The following is a 16,541-nucleotide window of genomic DNA, read 5'->3' as shown; positions in this document are numbered from 1 at the left end:
AAAGGTCAAAATTTTTTTTGACCTCAAAATGTCATAAAAAACGTCAGTGTAGTAAGGCGTCAAAATCGGCCAAAAAAAGTCAAAAAATTTTTTGACCTCAAAATGTGCTGAAAAACGTCATAGTATAGTAAGGCGTCAAAATCGGCCAAAAAAAGTCAAAAAAATTTTTGACCTCAAAATGTGCCGAAAAACGTCATAGTATAGTAAGGCGTCAAAATCGGTCAAAAGAAGTCAAAAAATTTTTTGACCTCAAAATGACATAAAAAAACGTCATAGTATAGTATGGCGTTTTTTTCGGCCAAAAAAAGTCAAATTTTTTTTGACTTCAGAATGTCATAAAAAACGTCATAGTATAGTATGGCGTCAAAATCGGACAAAAAAAGTCAAAAATTTTTTTGACCTCAAAATGTCATAAAAAACGTCATAGTATAGTATGGCGGTTTTTTTTGGCCAAAAAAAGTCACAATTTTTTTTTTACCTCAAAATGTCATAAAAAACGTCATAGTATAGTAAGGCGTCAAAATCGGACAAAAAAAGTCAAAAAATTTTTTGACCTCAAAATGTCATAAAAAACGTCATAGTATAGTAAGGCGTCAAAATCGGACAAAAAAAGTCAAAATTTTTTTTGATCTCAAAATGTCATAAAAAACGTCATAGTATAGTATGGCGTTTTTTTCGGCCAAAAAAAGTCAAAAAAAATTTTGACCTCAAAATGTGCCGAAAACCGTCATAGTATAGTAAGGCGTCAAAATCAGCCAAAAAAAGTCAAAAAAATTTTTGACCTCAAAATGTGCCGAAAAACGTCATAGTATAGTAAGGCATCAAAATCGGTCAAAAGAAGTCAAAAAATTTTTTGACCTCAAAATGTCATAAAAAACGTCATAGTATAGTAAGGCGTCAAAATCGGAACAAAAAAAGTCAAAATTTTTTTTGACCTCAAAATGTCATAAAAAACGTCATAGTATAGTAAGGCATCAAAATCGGACAAAATCAGACAAACAGATTATGTCCTCTCCTCTCTCCTGCTCTTCTCCCCAGAGAAGCACAGCAGTATACAGCAACAGAAAAGACCTGGGTCCCTCCCAGCAGGGGGCTCTATGACTGTATCATCATATGAGCATATAAATCAGTGGAGAGTTTGAAGGTCATCCTGACTGTAAAGTTTGTTCAACATTGGATGAAGTATGTGGGAGATACAGGCACAAATACATCCATTTCCTCTGTGTTGGTGAAGGGTCAATCTTGTGGCGGCGCCACAGCCACACCTTGTAACTTTGATGAAAGCTTTTGATAACTTTTACTCTCAATGTCTTCTGAACCATGACAAAACATTTCAAATGTATCAGATTATGTCCTCTCCTCTCTCCTGCTCTTCCCCCCAGAGAAGCACAGCAGTACACAGCAACAGAAAAGAGTCTTCAGTGAAGTCTCTGCAATTTATGAGAGCAAGAGAAGCCGTCTCACTGGAGAGCATGCTGAACAACTTTGTTTTTTTCACCACAATCTGCAAAATCTGGGAACTCCCTACGTTTTTTGTTAGAATTTTAAAACAAAGATGTCTATTGTCTAAGATTAAAAAAAACTTTAATGTGTTGCAAATCTGAAAAGCTGTTTAATAAACATATACTTAAGGCATTTAAACGAAGTTAAGTGTTTGAGTTTGTATTATTCAAAATTTTGTCACCAATGTTTTCATTTTTACTGCACACGAATGTCGGCTCTAAATATCGGTTATCGGCCTCCTTGACTACTAATAATCTGTATCGGCCCTGAAAAAACCACATCTGTCTATCTTTACTCTTCATGTAAGTTACATTCAAATGGCAATGGAAAGGACCAGACAACTGTTTATATCTTTGATTTTCTTTCATTGTTTAATTATTTAATTATTTACATTGTCCAGTTTCTCTGTCAACTTCAACACATTAAATAGAGGAACACCTCTCTTACAAAAACAATGCTGGCTGTAGATGAAGGCATGGGTTGTTGCCGCAAAAATCCTAAACCTCTACCGACCTGACGTTTTCCAGGGGGAGTACTGTTACCACTTCCTCTGTGCCATCTGAAGTGTTTCAGAATTCGATTAAATACTCTGTGATTCAGCAATCACGGAAGATGACTTAAAATTCAATTTTCTAAATGCCTTGCGAGAAATTTGTGGAGACAATCTTGGCCTGCAGGGTAACTCAACTACAGCCCAGGATGTTTTTGGGTAGAGCGGTCTTCCCATTGAGTAAGAAATTAGCAAAATATCTTCAAGATATAAAGACAAATCTGCAGCAAGGCACTCTGTCAGATATTAATTTATAGCACATGCTTCTAACAAAATCCAGCAATTATAAGACATCAGTGGTCCACTAAATACTTTAGGATCAACATTGCGCAGCTTGGTGATTCACCGTTAAGAGGAGATTGATTCACAATCATCAGACTTCAGACTTCTAATAATTTGTTAAAATGAGTCACATTTACAGACTCAGTCACAGCAGCAGGCCTGCAGGTAAAAAATAAACAGACACACAAAGATAAACAGACACATGAAGATAAAAATCGGCCAGCAGCTGAGTAACAATAAAAAGCAAGCTGATATTAAAACAAAGCGGGGCTGAAAGCATGACGGAAAAGAAGAGAAGTATGAAAACATAAGACTGCATTACATTTGAGTCATTGTAACATGTTTTATGCTTAAGAGATATGAGCTCTCCCTGCGTTTGTATGACTTGTCTTGACTTAAATGACTTTAAATGCCCTGTCTCCTTGTACAGTGGTGATTGTAACAGTGCAAACAGCTTCCTGCAGCATACGTTACGAGTTAAGACTTAGAAAAAGAATTTTACAGTCGTAACAAAAAAGATTAAATTTTCTTCTAAAGCCAAGCCTTTGGTTGAGCAAAAATTACACTTCAGACATTCATGTGATAGTCAGTGACGAAATACTTGCTGTTGCCAATAGCACCTTTTGAAAATGAAGCACTGAGGTTGTTTCTGTACATTACAAAGGAACATTCACAGCTCTGAGATAAAACACTCTGGCTCTAGTGGTGTATTTATCTTCAGAGTATTTTATTTGCTGTGGTGTTCCTTTACATTAACAGGGAAGAGCTTTGAGTAGTGATAGTTTGTATGTTTCTGAAGCACCAATAATTGGAGGTTTTGTGGGATAGAAAAGGACAGGTTACTGAGATGTCCTCTGCAATGCCTCTCTTCTCATTGGGAGAATGTCCCATTATACACCCTTTGGCTACAACCACTCTTAAAATGATCTTCTCGCCTCTTTAAAGCTGACTTATCCCTAACTTTGGCTTTAGTTCTTCCTATTAAAACATGTCCTATCAGTGGCTGGAGTTGGCAGTCAAAGCCCATGAAGAGTTGTTGATTAGAACAAGCAGGTGGAGTACTTAGAGGACAAGCTTTTTGGGTATCTCCCAAGTAAACTCTGGTCGTCCAAAGTGGCCATAAGAGGCTGTTTCCTGGTAGATTGGCCTCTTCAGCTTCAGTTCCCTAGGGGAGGATACAGAGGACATGCAACATCAGATGTAAGAAAGAACTGTAAGTATATTACTGTGTGATACTAGAGCTATATTTAATTTTATATATGCAGTTCTGGTTCTTCCTCATCATTTGGTGTATTTCTGACTGGTTTCACATCTGCAGAAAAAGCCATTTGCAGGCACTCATTCTCATATTGTGAGAATGAGTGATTTTTCGTCTTCTTATGTCCTTGTCCTTCCAAATACACTGAGCTTTTTTGTCACATCCATGTCTTCTTATGGACTAGGGGTGGTTAATCGGTACAATTTCCTGATTCAATTCGATTATGATTATTGAGTTATCCAACCCAGTAACCCAAAATACACCATAAACGTACTGCCCCATTTAAAAAAACAGTCAGCTGCAGAAGTACTCAACTTCTCTTTTATTGAGAAACATCTCAAAGCACCTTCAGTGTTGTGTAGTATAGCTGTAACTTCCAAATTAGTTTTTAACTCGTTTTAGACGCCTTTCACCGGGGATAATTTTGTTGTCAACTCGTGGAGAGTACGCTGATTCGGTGGAATGATAGGCTTCAGGCGGTGGTGTTTAGCCCACGCAGCCTCCTCTGGATGGAAGCGCGACACGAGAGCCCTCATCCGTCCATCCGTTTTCTATACCGCTTCATCTGCTAGGGTCGCGGGGAGCTGGGGCCTATCCCAGCTGACTACGCGCGAGAGGCGGCGTTCACCCTGGAGTGGTCGCACTACACACGCACACACTCACCTAGGGGCAATGTGAAGTAGCACAGTTAAGATAATGTGCATGTTTTTGAGACTGTGAGAGGAAGCCGGAGTACCCGGAGAAAACCCACGCAGGCACAGGGAGAACATGCAAACTCCGCGCACAAAAGCTCAGACCGGGTTTCGAACCTGGAGCAACCGCTCACCAGTGGCCGCACTTCATTGTTGTGTGCAGTTAGGTACCGTTTCGTCACGTTACCACAAAGAAGTCAGCTTTCATGTATTCCCCGTTAACGCTGCGGTACGGGCAGAGGCGATGCAGAAGATCCGGATGACACCTGACCAAAAACACCCGGATCTGTAGTCGGCATTTTAAGCAGACTGATTTTCATGTGAGACTGTTAGTGAAGGCATGAGTAACTCAGCAATTAATTAAAAAACTATCTCGCTTCTTAAAAAAACATTCTCTGTATCATTGTCATCACTACATTAGCTTTGGGGTTTTTCTGACTTGAAATGAAAATGCACCAGATCAAATACCTGATGCACGGACAAGGGTGGTAAATAATCTTGACCGCGGCCATTGGTGAGCGGTTGCCCTGCTTGTCTCTAGTTTTCTGAACCAATACATTACAACACAAACCAAAAGAAATACTCAAACAACTATTCGGTAGCCCCGCCTCTAACAATCTCATACTACTCCTAAGTTGACAGCTGTCTAAACGTAGTGTCCGATAGGGATAGGTTATGCTTTCTCTGCGCCAGACTGAATCGTTTATTCTGGTCGAGAAAAGGTAGCGCTTTTTCAGGGTGCCGTGTTTGTTTGTTTGTTTGGGTTTTTTTTTTTTTTTTGCTTTGTTCGTATGCACCTCAACTAAAAAGCGTCAAACGTTGAAAAAAAAACAACAACTGATAATTCTAAAACATCTACAGGACAACTGACTGTTAACTAAATGTTAGCTACATAGCTACTGCTATGTAAATAAAATAAAATAATCTCTGTTAATGTAACTCGATGGCTCTCGTTCTCGCTGTTAGATCACCGGATGTTTTGACCGGAAGTACTGGCCCACGTCAGTGGTCGCCATATTGTGCAAGGAGCGGCACGCCTCTCGCTAGCATAGTAAGCTCACTCGCTGCCTCTGTTACAGGGTGTTTTGTTATGACTGTTAGTCACCGGCTCCGCCTTGCGGTTAAATCTTGTATGACAGCCAGTAACTGGAGGAGTCCCTGCTGCGTATTACAAAAAAAAAAAAAAAAAAAAAATCGATCTTTGGAAATTTAATAATCGACTCATAATCGTCCATAATATAATATATTATGACGATAATATATGGGCATAATAATTTTTCACCACCCCTATTATGGACAAACAGCCTTTTAGTACTTTCTTCCCTGGTTATCAAAGGATGAGCATTACATCTAGCTTAGGATATAAATGCCGTGGTATGTAGCATTGGTTCATGCTATTTAGTCGTCTATATACCATTAAAAATGTAATTGATAAATAAATTCAAAGTTTAACAACCAATTGCTTATCTAATCTCTCTTAACTACATACAGCCTTCATTGCAAAACAACTGAGTGAAATATAAATGTAGACAAAGAGTTAATGGGCTATTTTCTTAAAGCTACAATGTGAACAATTTGAAAATTTCCAACTTTGGTGCCCCCTAGTGGTAATATTAAAAATAGCTGCAAAACAGCAGCATGTGGACTGCACCAATTTTCACCAGGCTGCACTTAATGGCTATTTTCACTATCGAGTAATCTGCCGACTGTTTTCTCGATTAATCATTTAGTCTATGAAATATCTAAAAAAGAGTGAAAATGCCTATCATGATGTCAAAATTATGTCCTTAAATGGCTCTCTTTTAATCTAGCCTCAGCAAATCCTCATATTTTAGAAGCTGGATACAAAAGGTTGTATCCATGGGTTTACCTGACAATGACTCCTGGCCGCAGATCAAAGTTCTTGTTGACAATCTGCAGCAGCTCTGACTCTGTTTTCTGGGAGGAACCATAAGTGAACAAGGAAATAGACAGAGGCTGGGCCACTCCAATCGCATAAGACACCTGTAACACACCCAGACATGTAGATAGAAATGTTTTTTTATCTGCACATACTGAAGGCTCAAACGCTGGTCGTTGACCCAGAGCCTTATCACTTGCGCATTTTTTCTATGGGTGAATGACTGAAACTGTAAACACACCTGAACCAGAACTCTCCTGCACAGTTTGGCTTTGACCAGAGACTTGGCCACCCAGCGTGCAGCGTAAGCGGCCGAGCGATCGACCTTTGAAAAGTCTTTGCCGGAGAAAGCTCCGCCACCATGAGCTCCCCAACCTCCGTATGTGTCTACAATGATCTTCCTGCCTGTCACACCAGCATCACCCTGGTAGGGGAAAAAAAGGAAAAAAAATTGGTGGTGACATTTTATTTATTTATTTATTTTTTAAATAATTTGTTTCTAGATGACAAGTTTGAGTGTGATGATCACCTGGGGTCCTCCAATGACAAAGCGACCGCTCGGCTGGAGGTGGTAGATGGTCTTGTCGTCCAAATATCTAGCAGGAACCACAGTGTTGATCACCTGATAGAATCAATGCAACATTAAAGTCAAAGATATGACTTTCAAAGCAATTCATTAGTCAGAGTCCAGGTAGGCGTGTTTATGAGGCTTTACCTTCTCCTTCAGGACCTTCTTCTGTTCCTCCAGTGAGATGCAGTCATCATGCTGGACAGAGATCACAATGGTGTGAACTCTCTTGGGGATCACAGCTCCGTCCCTCTGGTCATAATGCACTGTCACCTGTGGGATAGAACAGAAGTCAAAAGTCGATACACAAAAGTTGCTATAATTATTTATTACTTAATCTTCAGTTCTCTCTCTTTTACTCTCATTTACCTAACTTCCTTCTCTTGTTGCTGTCGTAGTGACCTTGAGTTCCTCAGAGGATGATTTACAGTTTCTTGTAATTTGTTGTCTTGACCCCCACCAAAAACTGAATAAAATTTTGGACATCCCAGGAAAAAGGTTTTTTTTTTTTTTTTTGAAAGAGCCTATGATATACATAGCTGCTACTAACCCCTTTTTTCTGCTGCAGATAATTAGACACTTTGTTAAATCATTAATACTTCTTTGCTGTAGGAAAATGTGTGCTCAGTCCAATCCGAGTTAACTCTAAAGCTCCATGTTTGAATACCTGGTTTGAAATCTGACCTACTCTCTCTCGCCTGATGTTCTGACAACCTACTGTACATTTGACATGGGACAAAAAGAAATTAGACACTTTGAGACAGCGGCTAACTGCCTCTAAATCTGTCAAAAGTCTATTATTTCAACACAGACAGCTTTATCTTAAATACTTGCAGTAGCCACCGTTAATCCGAATTTGTCTGCTGGCACCACAATAAATCTCTTGGAAGACACCCAAGGTCGAAACAATAGACTAATTCATACCATGGCTGCTGTTGTGTTGTTTCTGTTTTGAGAGGTAAAAACAAAAATCTTGCATGCAACGTAATACAATACATACTGCAACCTCACCTGTGTTTTAGAGTCAGGACGCAGCCAGGGAATGGTGCCGTTGCGTCTGAGATCAGCCATCTTTGCGTTGAGTTTGTGGGCTAAGACGATGGTGAGAGGCATGCACTCCTCTGTCTCATCTGTGGCGTAGCCGAACATCAGACCCTGCAGAGGAGAGAGAGGGAAAGAGAGAGTCAGAACAGACACACAAAGATGCAAACTGTGTAGTATACTGACACAGATCATCAGCAGCAGCAGGAATTTAACAATTTTGGTTGAATCTTTAACAAAAACAAAATATTGATATACACTGTGTTACACCACAGCTTGTGAGGAGTCAACTAGAACGAATTATATTCATATAATATCAGTATTATCACATGAGACAAGATGGAATTTATGAAAAGACTTTTTAAAACAAAGCTCTTCACACAGAACAACAGCAAAGGGCAAATATATAGTTAAGAAGACATTAAAAGTGACGTAAAGGACATAAAATAGGAGTAAAAACAGAAATAACCTGGTAAAATAAAACAATTGGATTAATCCGGTATTATAACATATGATTTCAGATTAAGTTTTGTTTTTAGAAGAGATCAGCAAGAACACGATTTTGCTCTAAACTTCTCAGATAGTTTTATTTCAGTTACTGTTTGGGACTTTACTAAAGTAAAAGACCTGAAAACTTATAACACTGCTGAATTTCTTGCAGTGAAATGAAATGAACAAATGCCTGTGGCTGTTTGGCCACATAACTAATGATTATCTGCATGATTGCGGGTTAGCAATTAAAAACTGAAAACAAACCAAAATTCGTTCCACCAAACGCTGTCTCAGATCTTTGACACTGAAGAACTGAGCCAAACAAACTGTGATATTTTATTTTTGTCACTATCACGCAGCCCTTGACCCAGCATGAACCCAAGGACACATTGTCCAGATTGCAGTCATACCTGGTCTCCTGCTCCAATGTCTTCCTCCTGTCTGTCAACATGGACTCCCTGAGCAATGTCTGGACTCTGCTGCTCCAGAGCCACCAGCACATTACATGTTTTATAGTCGAAACCTACAGAGGGAAAGTGAATGAGAGAAAAGTTGACAACACTGAGCGCACATTACTTCTATTTTTGTCCTTTCCATGTAATTTTCTCACCTTTGTCTGAGTTGTCGTAGCCGATGTGTTTGATGGTGTCTCTGACCACCTTCTGGTAGTCCACGTTGGCCCGAGATGTGATCTCTCCACAGAGCAGCACCATGCCAGTCTTACACACCGTCTCTATCAGTACAATCAAAACACATCATAAGCTATGATTTTAAGTATCTTGTGATCTAACAAAAAAAATCTTCAGACACATTTTAGACTTAGGCCTGATTGCTGTAATCAGCAAGTCCACAGGGTTGACATTCAAAGGTCAGTACTGATATGCAATAAATAATCTCAACAATGCGAATGACTTAAATTCAAGGTGAGATACAGGCCAGTGGGTCAGTTTGTTTATACTCAGCTATGTCAAAACCCACCACGATGCCCTCTGTCATACTTACAGAGACTTAAGTCATCTCAGTAAGAAGTTACTGAGATGAGCCAAACATGAAATGATACTGACATAAACCTCTATCTCTGTGTTCACATTAGCTTGATGTGAAGACTAGTTTACTCACCACAGGCCACTTTGGCATCTGGGTCCTGCTTCAGGTGAGCGTCCAGGACAGCATCACTGATCTGGTCACAAATCTTGTCTGTGGAGAGACGACAAGCGTTAAGCTAAAGATTCAGAACATAGATATCATGTGACTTATATTTATAACCGTTCAGAGATTTCTAGGCCTGTTTATTTGAGATGTATGAGCTTTTGTGGCAGGAAACTCTGTATTTGGAGAATAGAAAAAAGTGTATATTGTAGCTTTATTACCACAGGTTTTTGCATATCAACACCAGAAGATGTTAGCCTAGGTGGCCAAGTTTACAGATATTTCTCTGAAAGGCTACCACCCTGACATTTCAAACAGGAGGAGTGCTGGATTTTAGTTGCATCAGTTGAATTCTAGAGCAGCAGCAGGACAATGCCTCACAAAACACGCCATTCATCTCTCTCAGTCATCCCACTGAAGCAATGCAATACACGTGTTACATCAGAAACAACATCAACATCTGGCTGCACTGACTCTGCAGTGCACAGGGAACCTCAAAATAAAAACAATTTTAAATCAGATTTTGTAATGGTCAGTATGACTGATATAAAATACTTATCATCTTTGGTTTACAGTCTGCAGGTGTAGGACATCATATCTTTGTGTCAGGCGTGACTCTGATCCCAAAAATGGCCACTAGCTGTGGGAACAGCCCAGACTTCGAAATATGTTATCAAATTAAAAGGTCTGTGCTGTAGCTGCCTGTCAAGGCCACACACCCTGTGAATTTATCCCTGAAATATTTGGCTTCATATACTTTGCACTGTTATTTAATAAAAAGCAAATCCAATATCAAGATTTTCTTTGAAGAGAAATACTTCAATAAACAGTGATATTGTAAGAAATCACATGTGGACTAAGCAGTAATAGACATAAAGGACCAAAAATGTTATTGCTACTGTTGACTGTTATTTATGGAAAATTCAATCTACTGCTTTTCTTCACAGATAACAAATTAACATTGCATGTTTTTTTAAGTTTATGTCTTTTTATGGTTATTCACATTAAAATTTCTTTTTTAGATTAACATTATCACGTTTGTATTTCTCTTCAATGGGAATGTAATGTCTTTTCACAAACACCTAAAAGACTTAAGAGTCATGTCTACTCTATGAGCAATGGAGTGAGGTACAATCTCTATCATTGAAAAAACTGTACTTTTTGCCATTTATCAAACCGTATCTTTGAAAAATGATTAAAACTTGACAATTACAAAACAATGACAAAGCTGAATGTCTCTGATTCAAAATCAGTGTAATTTATTTTCTAGCACTGTGGTTCTCCATAACGTTGGGGGCTCTAAACTGTCACATTCTGACATTATCTGTGAGGCTGCACAACTGGTTGACTCTGCTGCGTTTACTGATTATCGATTTAACACAGGGGACTTTGTAAGGTTACATATTTGTGAAAGGATTACAACACGTTGATTGGGGGGGGCAAAAAACAAGCTCTTTCAGGTGTGTATATGGTTTACAAAACCCTATGATTTAGTTGTGCACACGAAATTTTTAAGGGTTTATTAATATACAGTATTTGTCAGCAATTATAACTTCTCCTACGAAGACATATTTTTAATTATTACAATTTACTATATTGCAATTCATTATCTTCTTTATACATCAGCATCCACTTATGGGTGCCCACAGGAGTTACAATCATTAACAAATTCAGCAATAAACGCTTATATAATATTACAACTGGTGTGTTTTAAAATTTTATAAATGTTTATTTACTGCTTAGAAATGTTAAATAGGGGGACTTCAAGTAAAATGTTGCTGATGTGAGATTGTTCATTTTTGGTTTTGAATGACAATGACAGCAATTTTGACTGACATGTATTTGATTACCTCCAATTTGCAAACTAATGACAACATGAAAGTTGTGTCCCAGAAGCAGCACAGACTTTTCTCTCTTTTGTTGGTCACTTTTTCTTCAGCGTGCAACCTAACACCAGCTTGTCACACACACATTCACGTCCTGCTGCCCATAAGTGAGAGTGAGGGGCAGAAAGCACATGTTGCTGTGAATGGAATACCAACCATGCTTGGAGAGTAAACACGCAGCACTGTGGAGTTATTTTGGACATATGGTCCAACTTGCATAGAGCTTTTTTTTTCACATACACATCGACGTTTCTGCAAAATCACTTGGCAATTTTAGTAGAAATGTCTTCTATCTATTCCTCTGTGTAGAGCTGAGGAAAAGGTACAGATAAGTTTTTGAAATTGTGTTTTGGGCATGTTTTTGACGTGAAATATTTTACAGTACACATTTTAATACACTTCATTCACAGTGACATGAAGTTTACACAAACGTAGCTAAAGTTGACTGAAGACTCACCTGGATGTCCCTCTCCTACGGACTCCGACGTGAACATGAAAGAGCCGTCATCCAGCAGATCACTCATTTTTTCTAAAGGACCAGGTACTTGGCGAGACTCAACACACACAGGGAGAAAAGGTTCCTCAGTTCCCACCAACAAGGAGTCCAGAGAGATCTAAAAGCTGCTTTATATTCCTGCTGGTTCTCTTTAAGAGAGAAATGAAGAAAGGGAGGCAAATGGCCCTGCAGCCAATACAAAGTCTATCCTACAAAACTCCACGCCTGTGTCCACATGGCCCAATATATATGGCTAAGAGTACACACGCACGCACACGCGCACACACACCCTGTCACTCTCTCACACACACACACACACACACATGTCATGTGAATCCATGGGACAGTCCATTCCAGGGAATGGGGGGGGGGGGGGGTGATGGGAGGGCATTTCAGCCTGTGGAAACTGCATGTTAACCCCTTGTGTACAGTATGATGCTGGAGTGAGTGATTATAGGCATAACGTCTGCTTTGTCGGTTCAGCTTTAGGATGTGACGCTTGGATGGGAGAAGGAACATCTTAAATCTGGGTGCCACCCCTCCCCCCGTCACACCAGTGGGACAGCTTGGTCTGATGGGACTTGACCAGGTTGGGCTAACCTATGGACAGAGGGAGAGAGAAAAATGTAGTTGTTGTCAACTGCTAAAGTGATGCAATTACTCTTGTTTACATCATGTTCTGAGCACAGTTAGTCTGTTCAATAGTGGTGAAAGAACACAAAGTACATGCACTACAAAAGGAACCAAAACAATAACATAAATGCAAAGTATGTAGAACTGCAATTTGGTGATTTGGTGACCGAAAGAAAATTAATCAAAGAAATTAATCTTTTAAGTAATTTTTCAAGAAAAAATGTCCAACACTTGATGATTCAACATTTTTTTTTGGCTTACAATAGGATTTAGTGTGTAAGTACATCCAGGCAGGAACTGTACTTTAATAAAATACAATATTAAGGTACTTGAAATTTATTTGATTGTTTCCTATGTATCTTTATACTCATACTCTGCACTCTACTACATTTTTGATAAGGGCCCTTCTGTATAATAGGTACATTATACTTATAATACTTTTGTACTACTTAAGTAAGATTTTGAATGCCAGACTTTACTCTGCGGCAATGCCACTTTTACTTAACGGGTCTGAATACTTTTTCCATCACTGTTAAAGTGAATATTTTCGAGTTATGGACTTTTGGTCAGAATAAAAACTGTGACATCACCTTGCAATGTACGTAGGACACCATGAAAGGCATTTTTTACTGTTTTGTTTACGTTATATAAACCAGATGATTCATCAATTAATCGAGCAAATAACTGTCCAATTAGTCAATAATGAAAATGATTGTTAGAAGTTAAAAGTAGTATAAAAAGGAAAAAAAAGAAATTTGTACTTCAGTACTATGTAATGAGTTACTTTCCAGCACCGCCAATAATTCACTTTAGAGCAGACAGTCACCTGTTGTCTAAATGCTCTTTTCCATCCAAGTCCCAGCCTAAGGCTGTTGTCTTTGTACACAACTGCAGAAAATCTTGGGCCATTTCCTGAGAGAAGATCAAATAATGAAGATGTGTCTCTCAGATATCTCATAGCCTTTCAGGTGCCTGTGTTTTTGCAGAGAACCAGGGACTGTATAGGACTGTTTGTGCAAGTGATGCACACAAGCAAACACACACAAACATACTGTGTGTGTGCATGCACAAACATACACCTGGAGTAACAATGGGACTGTCAACCACACACAGACAGTGACTATGTACCTTTTCATATGGTATACAAGCTCTGCAGACAATGAGAGATAAACAAATCACGCTTTATTGAAGCGTAAACAGTGCAGAGGGACAAACCCTTTCTCTCTGTCTCTCTCTCATCTGGCTCTAATTTCAGTTGGTGTTGAGTTGGCCTCATGAAATGAGAGGAGAATTTTAACTAGCTCTCTGTAGTGAATAAAATACCACTCTTCCTGACTGCTTTAAGCTTCATTTAAAGCAGATTTGAACAGAAAACCAAAAGGCACAATCTACATTAACCATAGAGCTAATGTCACCAATGTTTATGCAACCTTTTTTCTTCCCACTTTTATGGAAAGTCTAGAAATGGCTGTGTTCTAGTTTCCTTTTGTATTTCAGAGTATTTGTAAAACTACAGAGGGCCTGTAGGTCTCCGCCATTGTGGGACTTTTGGGAGCCTTTAGTAGATGCAGCTTGTTTTTGTTTTTTTTAAGAATTCATGATGTGCATGATGTGACAGCACTGCAGGCATAATCAACATTATAAAATGTAAAATAAAAACAACTGATATATTGGATTTCTGCAGTCATGCATGCACACAAGACATTATGGCATCACACAAGTTACGTAGCTAATTTAATGTTTGCATTGTTCGGAGGAATGGGTGAAAATCAGAAACAGCTGTGTTAACATAAAAATAAATACCACTTAAGTAAGTAGCAAGCTTACCTAATCTTACCCCAGGCTAGCAAAATCAAATCAAATTAAATGTGGGGAGGCAGGAGCTGCATGCTGGGTGTGATATAAAAGCTGTGGTTTAACGATTGAAATTGTTTACTAATAGTTACCTAACAGTAGTGGTTTAACAGTTGCAATTGATAGCTAAGAGTAATAGTTAAATGGCTGATAGGTTGAGCATCTTCCTCTGCAACTGGTAGTGGTATAAATGACCAAATAGTTCACCGGCATGAAAAATATTACGGTACTGGAAATGTGACACAGCTACTGAGTGCAGGGGGGTAGGGGGGTGGGGTGGGGTGGGGCGGGGGGTGGGGGGGTGCAGAGGTCAGAGACAGTTAAAAGAAACGAACACGAACTAGATTACACTAGAGAAGGCATGAATGTCCTGCCCAGTGCCAAAGAAAGCAGAGGGCCAGTCTGATGGCACAGAGAGCGAGCTCTGGATGATACACCTCTGTTTGTTTTGGCCTGAACAGAGTCCGTGTGCCAGGATGAACACACTCACGACACCACAGTAATCTGAAAAACAGAAAGGACTAACTTCTCTCTGCGTTTGTGTGGTTTGCCTCTAAGCATGTGTTAATGACTGACCAGGAAACAGATTTTTTTTCAACACTAACAAGATGGTTCTGGTTCTGTAGAAAGATAACAGCTATCAGGGTTTTGACGTGTCAACATGAAGCATGAAGAGGTTGAATGTGTGCTGAGGACTACTTTGTTCTTCGTTCTTAAAGAGATTCTCAAATGAATGCAAGCTAATTTGGAAAATGATATAATCCAGAAATCATTCTAACCCACAAAGTGTAACTTATTGACTTGTACATTTTTGAGTGTTCTACACGAAGGTGATACAGTGAAACAGAGATTACCTGTAGCTTAAAACACAGGGTAAAGTCTCTTGAGGTGAAACATCTGACCTGTGTGTGCATGATAAATCGTGCACACAGAGGTCAGACCGTCAGGAAAAACCACATAACCATGAACAACAAGGTCAGAACATATTTCCAAAGATTATTGTGTATGGCTCAGTATTAAGAAAAGTAACTCACTACATCACTTTACTGATTCTGAATAATTCTTCAGAGCGTTGATTTGTTCTGTATCTCCATAGAGCAAATCTACTACATAGTTATCTTAATCAGTTTCTCCTGTTTAGCTGTCTTTTTGCAGAAGATCTGAATTAAAATTAACTTTGAGTTTATCAGGTTTTCTAAGCAAATAAGCTCTTGAATACTGAACATCTATCTGTACCTTGTCTTTTCAACCATTTTTTAATTTCAGTTTCATTCAGCACCAGTTATCTTTTTTAAATATATATTTTTATCAACTTCTGTGCCTCTGAAACCTCATTTTGATCCCTGTCAAGTATCTGTAACTCCCCATCCCATTTAATAAGCAAGGATACAATAAGGGTGAGGAGTGATTTGTATCTTCTCTGTGTTTCATAACTGAGGATGTACCTGCATTCCAAATACATTATAATAAAAGAACAACTTCACTGATTACCAGTTTAAGGGGGATAAAACTGCACTCAGATTAGATCTACACTGACAAAGTTGAAACTCAAGAACAAGAAAGAGTGCAGACGACATTATTCAGCGATGAGTGAATTTAAGCAGTCCCATAGGATTGCTTAAAAAGAGGGCATAATATAATTATACATTCTAAAATGAAGGTTATCTGAGCCACTGTACAGGCCTTCCCTTTGTGAGTTCAACAGGTCAGTGTAAAGAGGTTTATGTAACCTACCACTGGCCCCTCAGAAGATGAAAAGTAAAATGGGAATGGCCTGATGACCTTTGTGTTGCAATGGGTGTTTGTGAGGGTGAGGGGATGAGAGGGTGGGGATACAGGGGGGGTTGTTCCAGTTTGTTTCAAATCTTGACCTAATAGACAACTAGAGTGAGCTCAGTTAATGCCCATCCAACAAGTATGTCAGAGGGAATGAACGTCCCCTTGCTTTTAACTCCACATTTGTACTGACTCTTTCAAAGACGTCATGTGTGCATCTGAATTAAAGTGAAGTGCATTCATCACTCTAAAACTACAATTCAAGTGAGTGTCTGACATTACTGAACCAATCCCAAATCAGTCTGACAAAATAAAGACACGTGACAGTGTCTCCTCCTTCTGTCTGATTGGCTATGTGAAATGTGTCACATTGACCACTACTGTGTTTCAGTTTATAAGCTGGGGTCACGGTTTTGGGGCCACTTTGAGAGTGAGTCAGACTCAAACTTGACAGAACAGGA

The 16,541-nt window shown here is 39.0% G+C and overlaps 1 protein-coding gene across 1 annotated transcript; it reads right to left on the bottom strand.

Moving 5' to 3' along the window:
* Positions 1–1,885: 1,885 nt before the first annotated feature.
* mat1a (methionine adenosyltransferase I, alpha) lies at positions 1,886–12,056 on the bottom strand. The gene is made up of 10 exons (XM_041050650.1): positions 11,779–12,056; positions 9,406–9,483; positions 8,897–9,019; positions 8,697–8,809; positions 7,765–7,908; positions 6,901–7,026; positions 6,715–6,807; positions 6,427–6,609; positions 6,156–6,289; positions 1,886–3,500 (listed from the first exon to the last, which is right to left on the bottom strand). The coding sequence occupies exons 1-10, from the start codon at positions 11,843–11,845 to the stop codon at positions 3,398–3,400; spliced, it is 1,164 nt and encodes a 387-aa protein (XP_040906584.1). The 5' UTR covers positions 11,846–12,056; the 3' UTR covers positions 1,886–3,397.
* Between the last annotated feature and the right edge of the window lie 4,485 nt (positions 12,057–16,541).

This window comes from Toxotes jaculatrix, chromosome 11 (genome assembly GCF_017976425.1).
Source record: "Toxotes jaculatrix isolate fToxJac2 chromosome 11, fToxJac2.pri, whole genome shotgun sequence".
NCBI lineage: Eukaryota > Metazoa > Chordata > Actinopteri > Toxotidae > Toxotes > Toxotes jaculatrix.
Note: the sequence above shows the minus strand (reverse complement) of the source record. Positions and strands in the feature narration are given on the sequence as shown.

What these genes read in the sequence shown, in the direction of transcription:
- mat1a (XM_041050650.1), bottom strand. Translation starts at nt 11,845, where the DNA reads ATGAGTGATCTGCTGGATGACGGCTCTTTCATGTTCACGTCGGAGTCC. An exon ending in TTGTCATTGGAGGACCCCAG is followed by an intron (nt 6,610 to 6,714) that starts GTGATCATCACA and finishes TTCCCCTACCAG; the next exon opens with GGTGATGCTGGTGTGACAGG. An exon ending in CGGCCAGGAGTCATTGTCAG is followed by an intron (nt 3,501 to 6,155) that starts GTAAACCCATGG and finishes ATCCTCCCCTAG; the next exon opens with GGAACTGAAGCTGAAGAGGC.